Source organism: Phaseolus vulgaris, chromosome 2 (genome assembly GCF_000499845.2).
Source record: "Phaseolus vulgaris cultivar G19833 chromosome 2, P. vulgaris v2.0, whole genome shotgun sequence".
NCBI classification, from domain to species: Eukaryota; Viridiplantae; Streptophyta; class Magnoliopsida; order Fabales; family Fabaceae; genus Phaseolus; species Phaseolus vulgaris.
This window is the reverse complement of record NC_023758.2, coordinates 41145296-41159175: the sequence shown is the minus strand read 5'-3', so window position 1 is coordinate 41159175 and position 13880 is coordinate 41145296. Positions and strand designations below refer to the sequence as shown.

Here is a 13880-nt window from a genome sequence, read left to right as displayed (position 1 = left end):
CAAAAATACTTTTATCTTTCAAAAATAAAATAAATATAAAATTATGATAAGAAGCAAGTTGTCTTGTTTAAAATTAGAGTGTATATCTGATTTTGAAATTTATTTCACACTTAATCTACACGATTAATGCTCCCTTATGTGATATATATATATATATATATATATATATATATATATATATATATATATATATTCTTGTATTAAGCCTACAAAACTTAAAATGTCTCATTCTTTTCATTTTTGTAGACACATGAGAAATAAATTCATTCTTATGAGTATTATCCCAACTTATCCTGATTTTGATGAAGAATTCTTGCATTAATTAAATAAAAGTATGGATATAGATAATATCATGACATGAAACATATTCAATTTATCTCCATACCCATCTATAATTTAAATTAATAAAATAATGTTAACTTATTTCCATTGTTTTTTTTTTGTCAATTGTTTCATTTCATTTTTAAAATTTTGTTGCATAAATTTTTATTATCTCTCTCATTTGTCAAATTTAATATTTTGACTATAATTTTCAAGGTATTTTATCTCTTCATAACCTTATTTTCATCATTTTTTCTTTATGTGGCATTTCAAGAAAAACACTTTATAGAATTATATTGTTTATAAAGTATTTAGGGTTTAGGGTTTATAAAGTATACATTTGATCATTTTTTTTCTTTTTAAAAAAAATTATTTGTTATTTTTTTCATATGAAAATGTATGACAATTGTTTTTTAATATTCAATCGTTAAAATTTTAGTTTATTAGGTAATATAAAAAAAAATATCTTTTTTTATTTCACTACTTGTCTATACTTATATATAAAGAGGATTCTTCTCGTTTGCTCTTGTTGGTGTACACATTTATTTTTTCCACTTTATCTATATAATAAGAGGTTGTTTGTCATTTTATTATTATCTTGAACATTCTTGTTAGTTTTTATTTATTCAATCTTATTTTTTTAATTCTATAATCAGAAAACAAAACGTAGCTTTGTTAACAACTTCCCACTTTCCGTCCTATAAAAAACTTTACACTTTCCTCTTTATCAAAAACTTTCCACTTCCCTCACTATAACAAACTTTCAACTTTCCTCTCTGTCAAAAACTTCTCATTTCTTTCTTAATTGTATCACTTACAATATTAATATTAATTTATCAGAAGCCTCACTCCTTTCTTTCACGTCTTTTCTTTTGGAAAGATACCTTCTATTTTTACTTTTCTCTTTCTCTTTTTTTTAGACACGTACTTTCATCCTCAATTTTTTTAATTTTTTTTTTATTTTGTTCCAATTGTTCCATCTTCTTTACATGCATTGTGTATTTCTACATATTTTTTGTATTGGTTTACAGTTGTCGTCATCATCAAGCGCATGAGGTTTGATCTCTTGTTTGAATTAAGATGGGTGACTCTTCTTCCAACGCTCTTTCTTCTCAAATTCCCCCACTCAATATGTTTCCTCCACTCTTAAATGAGTAAGTTTCTCAATTTATTTTTCATAAAACACTACAAGTGTAAATCTAACCACGTTTCGTTTTCTGCGTTTCTGATAGCCACATTGCATTTTAGATATCTACATGGCGTTTCAGATATCCATATGGCGTATGTTGCTTATTTCTTCACGATTTTTCCCCTAAATCTTTTTTCTTTATTAAGGACTCAAATGTTGTTTTTTTTATCCAAAACACTAAAATGATTGTTTTATAAACATTAATGATTCACTACTTCTTTTTTGTCTTCAAAGATCATTTTTAAGGTTTTAAAACTAAAAAGAGATAAATGTTTTATTAAGCTTATTTACATGTTCTTGTTTTGTTCTTAGGCTTGTTTGATACGAAGGTGTAGAAGTCATTAATCCAGAGGTAAACAAAACCCAAAGGAGGAAGCACAAAGATGAAGATGGAAAAAATAGTGTTTATTTATTGATTCATTCTCATTGACTCTCTTATGTAAAGGAAAAAAATGGTTAATCGAGGATGATGCAATCATATATTTGTATTTGTTCAGATGTAAAATTAGTGACACAAAACTATTAAAATATTCTTTCTCATTTGTATATTTAATTGATGAATTTAGTTTTAATAAATATTATTAAATACATAATATACATATAACCTCTTTTATTCAATTTTTAATATTAAAATAAATATATATAAATAATAAAATAAAATATGCAGATACATAAATGCAACAGAGTCTGTGTTTCCACTAGTATTTATATAAACTAAGTTAGTAATATGTCAAGTTAAAAAGTAAAAGATGAATACCTGTTTTTTAGATTTAAAATAATTTATTAAAAAATATTAATTGGATTTTTTATTTCACACACACTCTCTTATAAGAGAACACAAATCAATTTGATTTAGAATCCGAATCAAATATAAAAACCGATTATTTATTTTAGTTTTATTTTGATTAAATAATATTTTATAATTCAATTTTGATTTCGATCTTTTAATTTTATAACCTTATTTAAAAAAAAATTAAAACATAATATGTTTTTCTTTTCTATTATTTTCCATATAAGAAATGTTTTATTTTTTTTTCTTTCACTCATAAAACATAAAACTTTATTAAATTTTACTTGTTGTGCATATTTTTATTTTCAGTCCCTAGCAATAAAACATTGAAAATTATGTAACATATAAATAAAAATAATATTATTATTATTATTATCATTAGCCATATTATATTTAGATACTTTTATATTATATAACTTATTTTAACTTTTATATTATTTATAATAGTTATTTTACTATTTGGATATTATAATTCAATAACTTTGATATATGATCGTTTTTTTGTAATTTTTTATATTTTTTTCTATTACATATTTTAGCTATTTTATGTTATTTTAAATTTTCAATGTTTTTAAAATATTGTAAAAATATTATAACTATTATTTTTATTTTTATTATATTTTACTAATAATTCAGTAGTTATTATATTTTTAAATAATATTCATAATTTTTTATGAGAACAAAATTTAAGAGCAAAAAAAATATATCTAATGAAACCCATTGTGATGTACAAAATTGTCAAATAATAACAAATGCATAACAGATTATAACCCATGGTAGTAATTCTCAAAAGAATGTACTTATAACTTATGGTAGTAATTCTCCAAGTGAAAACAAACAAACACTGATTGTTTATACAAATAAAAATGTCACAAAACTTAATGCAATGTGAGAATTATCACCTAAAGCAACGTTGAGATGTTGCTATTTGTTACCAAGATTCAGACAAAAAATGTCAATATGAAAATCCAGTTTCTTCGGCATCAGGTCCCGGTGCTGGTGCCGACACTGAATGTTTAGATGAATGTTTGGATGAATCTTTAGATGAATGTTTAGCAGCGACAAGGACAACAAAGAAAAGTGTCATAAGGAGAGAAATGAGGAAGGACTTGATGGAGAATGATTGAGATGCCATGGCTATGAAAAATTTAGAGAAAAAGAGAATGAAGAAAGAAATGTTAGAGATTGTGTGAGGTTTTGTTTTTATTTTGTGATGAGAGAGTGAAGAGATGGTCATGCTATTTATATTTATGTGCAAACGCATGTGACCTCACAGGAGCGTTTGGTTGGTTTGTCTAAAGAAGCCGAAATTATTGCTTCTTCTTTACTTTTCAAACTTTTCCTTTCAACAACTGCTTTTGTTCACCTCTAATTGCGTATTTCTATTTTTCTAAATTTTAATTAACTTATTTGATTGTTAGAAATAATTGTCACAAAACATGAAGAGAGACAATAAAATTATAATTTATCCAACAAAAATACTTTTATCTTTCAAAAATAAAATAAATATAAAATTATGATAAGAAGCAAGTTGTCTTGTTTAAAATTATAGTGTATATCTGATTTTGAAATTTATTTCACACTTAATCTACACGGTTAATGCTCCCTTATGTGATATATATATATATATATATATATATATATATATATATATATATTCTTGTATTAAGCCTACAAAACTTAAAATGTCTCATTCTTTTCATTTCATTTTTTTAGACACATGAGAAATAAATTCATTGTTACGAGTATTATCCCAACTTACCCTGATTTTGATGAAGAATTCTTGCATTAATTAAATAAAAGTATGAATATAGATAGTATCATGACATGAAACATATTCAATTTGTCTACATACCCATCTCTAATTTAAATTAATAAAATACCGTTAACTTATTTCCATTGTTTTTTTTGTCAATTGTTTCATTTCATTTTTTAAATCTTTCTTTTGTTACATAAATTTTTATTATCTCTCTCATTTGTCAAATTCATTTAATGTTTTAACTATGATTTTCAAGGTATTTTATCTCTTCATAACATTAATTTCATATTTTTTTTCTTTGTGTGAAATTTCAAGAAAAATACTTTATCGAATTATATTGTTTAGAAAGTATTTAGGGTTTATAAAGTATACATTTGATCATTTTTGTTTCTTTTTTAAAAAAATTATTTGTTATTTTTTTTTCATATGAAAATGTATGACAATTGTTTTTGAATATTCAATCGTTAAAATTTTAGTTTATTAGGTAATATAAAAAAAAAATTCTTTTTTTATTTTACTACTTATTTATACCTATATATACAGAGGATTCTCCCGGTTGTTTTTTGTGTACACATTTATTTTTTTTTCACTTTATCCTTATACACATTTTATTTTATTTTTTTATTAAGAGGTTTTTTTGTCATTTTATTGTTATCATGAGCATTCTTGTTAGTTTTTTTTTTTTTTATTCAATCTTATTTTTTTAATTCTATAATCGGAAAATCAAACATAGCTTTCTTAACAACTTCCCACTTTCTTCCCTATAAAAAAACTTTTCACTTCCCTCTTTATCGAAAACTTTCTAGTTCCCTCTCTATACAAAACTTTCAACTTTCCTTTTTGGAAAAACCTTCTCATTTCTTTCTTAATTGTATGAGTTACAATATTAATATTAATATATCTGAAACCTCACTCCCTTCCTTCGCGTCTTTTCTTTTGGAATCACACCTTCTATTCTCACTTTTTACTTTTCTCTTTCTTTCTCTTTGTTTGTAGACACGTACTCTCATCCTAATTTTTTTTCTATTTTTCTTGTTCCAATTGTTCCATCTTCTTTACATGCATTGTGTATTTGTATATAGGATTTTGTATATAGTTTTTGTATTGGTTTACCATTGTCGTCATCATCAAGCGCCTGAAGTTTGGTCCCTTGTTTGAATTAAGACGGGTGACTATTCTTCCAACCCTCTTTCTTCTCCAATTCCCCCACTCAATGTGTTTCCTCCACTCTTAAATGAGTAAGTTTCTCAATTTCTTTTTCATAATACACTACAAGTGTAAATCTAACCACGTTTCGTTTTCTGCGTTTCTGATAGCCACATTGCATTTTAGATATCCACATGGCGTTTCAGATATCGAGATGGTGTGTGTTTCTTATTTCTTCACTATTTTCCCCCTAAATCTTGTTTCTTTATTAAAGACTATCAAAAGCACTAAAATGGTTGTTTTATAAACATTAACCATTCACTACTTCTTTTTTGTGATTATTTTAAGTATTTAAACTACAAAGAGATAAATGTTTTATTAAGCTTATTTAAATGTTCTAGTTTTGTTCTCAGGCTTCTTCTATATGTAGGTGTAAAAGTCATTAATTCAAAGGTAAACAAGACCCAGAGGAGGAAATACAAATATGAATATAAGAAAATTGTATGTAAGAAGAAAGAAGATGTTTTATTCTTGTGGATTTACATCACTTAATGTATAAGAAATATATAATAGTGCAGGGAGACTTTCTCTTTCCAAAGTACAATCTAATTAGGCAGATTCACTCATTATAATATTCTAAAATTATTAAATTAATTACATATAATTTGGTACATCGTACAATATTGCATACAATAATTGCGTATAATTTGATAATTATTATTTCCTTAATCATTAAGATGGAAACCAGAGTGTTTATTTATTGATACATTCCCATTGACTCTCTTACGTAAAGAAAAAAGATGATTACTTGAAGATGATGCAATCATATATTTGTATTTGTTCAGATGTAAAATTAGTGACACTAAAATTATTTAAATATTCTTTCTCATTTGTATATTTAATTGATGAATTTAGTTTTAATAAATCTTATTATATACATAATATACCTATAACCTCTATTATTCAATTTTTAATATTAATAATAAATATATATAAATAATAAAATAAAATATGAGAATACATAGACGCAACAGAATGTTTTCAATAGTATTTATATAAACTAAGTTAATAATATGTCAAGTTAAAAAGTAAAAGATGAATAATTTTTTTAAAAATTTAAAATGATTTATTGAAAATTTTGTAATCGAATTTTCTATTTCACACGCTCTCTTATAGGAGAACACGAATCAGTTTGATTTAGAATCCAAATCAAATATAAAAACCTATTATTTAGTTTAGTTCTATTTTGATTAAATAATATTTTATAATTCAATTTTGATTTCGATCTTTTAGTTTTATAACCTTAATTTTTTTTTTAAATTTTAAAATTAAAACATAATATGTTTTTTTCTATTATTTTCCATTTAAGAAATGTTTTATTTTATTTTTCTCTCACTCATAAAACATAAAACTTTATTAATTTGTACTTTTTTGCATATTTTTTTTTTCAGTCCCTAACAATAAAACATTGAAAATTATGTAAGATATAAAAAAAAAATTATTATCATTAGCAATATTATATTTAGATACTTTTATATTATATAACTTATTTTAACTTGTATTTTATTTATAATAGTTATTTTACTATTTGGATATTATACTTCAATAACTTTGATATATGATCCTTTTTTTTTGTAATTTTTTAATATTTTTTCTATTACATATTTTAGCTATTTTATGTTATTTTAAATTTGAATGTTTTTATAATCTTGTAAAAATATTATAACTATTATTTTTATTTTTAATATATTTTACTAACAATTCAATAGTTATTATATTTTTAAATAATATTAATAATTTTTTATGAGAAAAAAATTTAAGAGCAAAAAAAATATAATTAATGAAACACATTGTCATGTACAAAATTGCCAAATAATAACAAATGCATAACAAAGAATGAACTTATAACCCATGGTAGTAATTCTCCAAGTGAAAACAAACACACACTGATTGTGTATACAAATAAAAATGCCACAAAACTTAATGCAATGTGAGAATTATCATCTAAAGCAACGTTGAGATGTTGCTATTTGTGACCAAGATTCAAAAAAAAAATGTCAATATGAAAATCCAGTTTCTTCGGCATTAGGTCCCGGTGCCGGTGTCGGCACCGAATGTTTAGATGAATGTTTGGATGAATCTTTAGATGAATGTTTAGCAGCGACAAGGACAACGAAGAAAAGTGTCATAAGGAGAGAAACGAGGAAGGACTTGATGGAGAATGATTGAGATGCCATGGCTATGAAAAATTTATAGAAAAAGAGAATGAAGAAAGAAATGTTAGAGATTGTATGAGGTTTTGTTTTTATTTTGTGATGAAAGAGTGAAGAGATGGTTATGCTATTTATATTTGTGTGCAAACGCGTGTGACCTCACGGGAGCGTTTGGTTGGTTTGTCTAAAGAAGCCGAAATTATTGCTTCTTCTATACCTTTCAACAACTGCTTTTGTTCACCTCTAATTGCGTATTTTCTATTTTTCGAAATTCTAATTAACTTCTTTGATTGCTAGAAATAATTGTCACAAAACATGAAGAGAGACAATAAAATTATAATTATAATTTATTCAACAAAAATGCTTTTATCTTTCAAAAGTAAAATAAATATAACATTATGATAAAAAGCCAGTTGTCTTGTTTAAAATTATAGTGTATATCTAGTTTTGAGATTTATTTCACACTTAATGTACACGGTTAATGCTCATTTATGTGATATATATATTCTTGTATTAAGTCTACAAAATTTAAAATATCTCATTCTTTTCATTTTTGTAGACACATGAGAAATAAATTCATTCTTACGAGTATTATCCCAACTTACCCTGATTTTGATGAAGAATTCTTGCATTAATTAAATAAAAGTATGGATATAGATAATATCATGACATGAAACATATTCAATTTGTCTCCATACCCATCTCTAATTTAAATTAATAAAATACCGTTAACTTATTTCTATTTTTTTTTTCAATTGTTTCCTTGGATGCTTTGTAATAGGTGAAACATTTGTCTTAACTACAGTAAAAAAATCAGGTTTAGGATTTCTCACATTTTTCGTGAAGGGAATGCATGTACCAATAAACTTGTTAACTTAGACTTTATTCATAGAGAGTTTTCATTGGTATAATAGGTTTCCATTTAGTCTTTCCTTAAAGTTTTTTTATTAATAGGTATAGATTATCTATGTACTTTTTGTTAATATATGTGCTTTGATTTAGTCCTCATATTTTCTTGTATTTTCTTTTCTTTTAATAATATTTTTTTTATGTGAACAAAAATGATTGTTGTTACAAGGTCTCAGCCTAACTGAGATATCAAGTTTCATAATAATGTCTAACATTGAGTGTTTTTATATAAAAAAAAAATGAATTGAATGTTTTTGGTGAACAAAATTAAAACACTTGAAGACCTTGGCAACATGAGAAGAGCACAAAAGAAAAAAGTAAAAAATAATTGAAAAGACATTACATAAACGCTTTTAGGGTTATCTCCATGCGGTACAAAATAGTAGACAACTAAACACACCCAACGTAGACCAGATGTTATTACCACACCCCTCTCCCCCTCAACTTTTCTACCAGTTCACATTCTCTCTTTCTTTCTAGCAATTTTTGTAAAACTCATTTAATACACATTTTGATTTTATCTGTAAATAATGATGATGAGATATGCTTAGGTATGTGAAGTGCATAATTTTTAGTCAGAAAAAAAACTTTACACTAAACATAATTGATTTGTCCTTAAAATAAAACTTTAAACGATTGTTAATGAATTTATTTAATTAAAAAAAATCTAGTTTGACCATTAAGCAATGTGTGACCTGTCATAAATCTTCTGATAATTATTCAGTATGAATAAAAAAAAAGAAACTAAGAAACTAAACGATTGTTAATGTATGATTTGATGAAATTAAGAAACTAAACTATTTCATAATGTCACATATTTTCCCAGGGATAATAATTACCGATAAAAATTGAAATTAAAAAAATGAGAAATATGTTAAAGAATGAACGAACAAATAAATTTGTCTTGTATTATATGAAAAAATGAACTTAACTAACCCAATTCAACTAATACTAAAAATAAATGAACCACTTCTGCTTTCAGAAAATACATAGATACATACATGAAGATTTGTATTTGGAAATGATGCTTTTTCCAGTTGAGTCTTTAGGATGGAGGGAAGAAACGGTTGAGGTTGAAAGGGAGAGTGTAGAACTCTTCATTTCGGCTATCTCCTTTAAATGTTCTAAACTTAGCCCACCATGGCATGCCCCTATCTTTGGCACTATCCTTGTACTCAAGAGTGTTGTCCAAAAACACAGCAACAATCAATGCAACCGTTGGGGAAGAAAAAAATATAGTATTAAGGAAATCATTGAACTGCAAAACCAAAGGATTCAACTTAATAACCAAAGGAAATCATTATTAACCATACCAGGGAGATAAAACAATGAACTCACCCATCCGGCATTGGTATGAGCAGGGCCATGAAAGGCCCTGATCGTGTATTCTCTGAAATACTCAGGAATGGACAAACCTAAGAAGAGGGAAACACCACAGATAAAGAGGTTCCTCATTGAGTTCATGTTAGTGAATTGCAAAAATGATAGCCCCACAGATGCTGTACAAACAAAATTAGCAATTCTCATTAACAAGGCCGAGGAATGAGTCAGATAGTAAAATTATAAAGGGTTGGTGGTACACTCACCCACAATACCAAACAAAACACAGTACACAGCAGCAAACATGGGGAATGGTATTGATGCAAATAGAGCTCCAAATTTTCCTGAATAATAAAGAAGCAAAATATGAATTTTAAGTCAAATAATGAAATTAATTTACACATTTGTGTTGTTCCACTCACCTAACATTGAGAAGAATATCATAAAGCCAGCTGAAACTTGAATGACCCTTCTACTGCCAATGCGATTGCTTCCTAGAAGCCCCACATTCTCTCTGTCATAGTCCTACAACCATCAATTCGTGCCCCATAAATGTGAAAGAAAAGCACGATTCACTTCATGAAGAATAGCACTTACACAGAAACTGTAGAACCAGTGAGTGTTCCAAAAAGGCCATTCAACAAGATTCCAATTCCCTGCCAACCAATACCACGACTCAGCACGTGAGCAGGAGGTGGTGTGGCACTTGCTAGACGTGATGCAGCTTTGTATGCCCCAGTTGACTGAAAAAACAAAAAAACTCATTTTTTTGAGTAAATAGTGCATGTTCATACACCTATAGTATGAAACAATTTTATATCACTGTCTCTTGCAACAAATGATTTATATAATAACTATTCTGTTAAAAGTCCTGCATAGCATGATTTTTTATTTGTTGATAATGTAAGTACGTAGAAATTAAACTCTATTTGCTTTTATTTGATAAATTGTCAACGTAAATAAGACTTCATTTCTTTGCACGTGGCCGCAATACCTCAACTAATGAGACTAACACAGCAGCCATCATTCCAAAAGCATGACCAGCATCAAATGTAGGAGCACCCCACTCAAGAGGGTATGGAATCTTTATCCTGCCACAACACGTTCTAGAGTCAATAAAACATATTGTTTGCTGCATTCGTGAACATGATTAATTTCCAACAGTAAAAGTATGTGTTTGCAGATGTTGAACACAGATTCTCTTGGTAGTACTACCAACCATGGAGCAGAAGAAATGAGGTTGGCCCTGTCTGTCCTGCAACTATGTTGGGTTAAGTCTGGGCGGTGTTTGTATGCTCCACTTGCTGTTAATAGATGTGCATATGCCCATATGACTGTTGTGCAAATGAGTAGAGCAAATCTCTCCAGTATAGGTATTTGTCTTATCTGAAAATTTTTCAAGTACTGCACACACACAACACAGCTATGAGTGGTTAGTTACCAGGGGGTTTTGGACACTTTACATATCCAATACTCTATCTTTAAACCTGCAGTGTTTTACTTGTGAGAGATAACTTTAGTAAGTCTATTTTTTACCTGAGAGAAGGCTATAAATAGGATTAGCATGGGAATTCCAATTTCAACGCAAGTCCCTACCTGTGAGAGGACAGAGCAATATGTTAAACCATATGAGCCAAGAAAAATACTATTAAATTTTACAATTAAGATATCCTGAAAAAATAGTACTAGCAACATGTGGTTTAGTGTCATACCACAAGGAAGCCTCTGTCAAATAATCCAAAACCAACTAAGGCAATTACTGGAACCATTCCAAGTGGGCTGAAAAATCTGAACATAAAGTAAAAGGGCATTTATTATAAGATATATCGACTATTCAATGCGGTATTAAAGTTTTATACTAATAGCCCATATTTGACTTTTAAAATGTAAATTACATTAAAAATTTACCTGGAACAAATAGCCCATATTTGGCTAAATCCCAAAATTATTTGTATGCTTGAAGCTACTATTAAAGCTCCTTGAACTGCTCTCATTGTGCTAAGAAATCTCTGGAGATGAATGGAAGGGCATTAGTTTAAGCAATGGAGATGACAAATTTAAGACCATTTTTTGCTTTATCCTGCACATAATTATTATTCTAAATTTCGTTAATTTTTCCTGCAATAAATGGCTAGTAAAGAAGACAAATTTCATCACCACGTGCGGAGCCCACATCCTCTCATAAGCTTAACAGTAAATATTGTGATGGTGTACTAAAGTCTATATTGTGATGGTGTACTAAAGTCTATATAGCTGGCTACTCTGCAAAGATCTTTTTCTAACTAGGTAATATTGAATAAGCTTAAACTTTGATATTCTTAAATCCTTCATAGGTAATATGAACTTCAACTTAACAATTGAATTAAGGACAAAACATGAAAGAGAGGTTACAGAAATGCACTGACCAAATGTGGGTCCTCTATCATTGCAAAAGAGGGATCACGAATTATAGATATGACGGGGACCATGAATGCATATGATCCTCCTACCACTGTTGGTAATCTTGTTCCAAAGAGTGTCTGCAATAGAGTATTAATTCCTTCAACAAAAAGGAGGGTCTGTACCACCCTCACTTTATCATCCTGCACCAACAAGTCAATATATGGATGTCAATTCTCTCTCTATATTGCCAAATTCATTTCAGGGCAACCTAACTTCATTTATGTGGGATCCACCCACTTCATTTTATTGCATAACAAAATCAAATACATAAAACAAAACCAATCAATCAAAACTTCAAAACTATTCCTTGTTGTAGATTTGCAAATAACACATCAAAATAATTTCACCAGTATCTATCTATCAATCAAAACAACAAAACAAACTCTAGCTGTTAAAAGGACTTGAACAGTTGAACATAGAAACTGCTTACATCACTTCCACCCATCACAGGCACCAGAAACGAAGGGATCATCACTGCAGTTCCTAAGGCCAAAATGTAATGCTGGAAACCCAAAGCTATTGTCTCAGCTGTAAACAGTTCAACACACATATATATCACTCACAGTGAAGAGTAACTACTAAGTATGAAATAAAAACAGTAACAATGCAGTTTGAGAAAAGATTGAAGCTGGTTTTGCATACCCCAAGATGGGTTTGAATCTATACAATACTCTAAGCCTTGAAGTTGGTCCATTGGAGGGTGGCTTATCTCCTCAGGCTTTATAGCTGCCATGATCACTACCCACTTTCTAACTCTTTTCTTGATTCCAAATCCTACTGCTTTTGAAGCACACAAGAAGAAATAGAAACAACTCCAAGAGGACAAAAACACACACTTTGATCCTCCTTGATAGAAAGTGGTGAAAGTAAGGAAACTAATTGATTCAGGAATGAAACTGATAGAGTCAATGTATGATGTTAAGAAGCACACAACAAGTCATGGAAGTAAGAGATGAAAAAAGAAAAAAGTTCAGTAGCACTGAGCACGAAGGCCTTTTCTTCTTCAACTTTGTTAGCAGTTGTTATCTTTCTATGTCTGCTTTTGGTTTATTTACATTATATATATCAAAGGGTTCCGTTAACTTTTCAATATTCCTATAGTACCCCTTAAGGAACTTCCAAAAAACTGAACTCAAATGTTACCGTTGCTTCACCGTTTCCATTAAACTTTACAACTAATTATTTTTTTGGATGTAACCTGATGCTAAATATCTCAGTCAGAAAGATAACAATGGCAAATGTTAATCTGAGTTTCCTACGAGGCTAGAATAAAGGTTAAAGTTTTAACGTACACATGTTAAATAAATTTAATTAATATTTAAACTATAAATTTCAATTATGTTTAATGTATTTTTAAATGAACACATATTTAATGTCCTATCTTAGGATGTTGCAACCATAAGAACAACTCTTCTCTATTTATATTGAAAAGAGAAATGATATTTGACGACTATTAACTTTTGATGTGATTTATTTAGACATAAATATATATAATAAAAAATAAATTTATAATTAAATAATATAAAAAATAAATTTATAATTAAATAATATAAAAATTATTAAAATAATAGTATTAAAGATTATAATATGATTGTATAAAAAAAATAGAATTTTCGATATATCATTACCTTATTAAAATTAAAACTTTTCTTCTCAACTTTGCAAGAAATCATTGTGATCCCAAATCATCATTATATATGGTTTTTGCAAATTTTTATATGATACATAATTGAATATTAAATATTTTAGATTTGAAAATTTAACTATATGTTACTCAAAAAATGGTCGGGA

At 27.6% G+C, this 13880-nt stretch overlaps 1 protein-coding gene across 1 annotated transcript; it reads right to left on the bottom strand.

Moving 5' to 3' along the window:
• Nucleotides 1-9209: 9209 nt before the first annotated feature.
• Nucleotides 9210-13123, bottom strand: LOC137812147 (nucleobase-ascorbate transporter 2-like). Its single transcript, XM_068614059.1, has 13 exons — nt 12732-13123; nt 12520-12617; nt 12053-12229; nt 11556-11656; nt 11360-11435; nt 11184-11243; nt 10867-11051; nt 10642-10738; nt 10245-10390; nt 10070-10161; nt 9914-9991; nt 9666-9826; nt 9210-9585 (listed from the first exon to the last, which is right to left on the bottom strand). The coding sequence occupies exons 1-13, from the start codon at nt 12820-12822 to the stop codon at nt 9373-9375; spliced, it is 1575 nt and encodes a 524-aa protein (XP_068470160.1). The 5' UTR covers nt 12823-13123; the 3' UTR covers nt 9210-9372.
• Between the last annotated feature and the right edge of the window lie 757 nt (nt 13124-13880).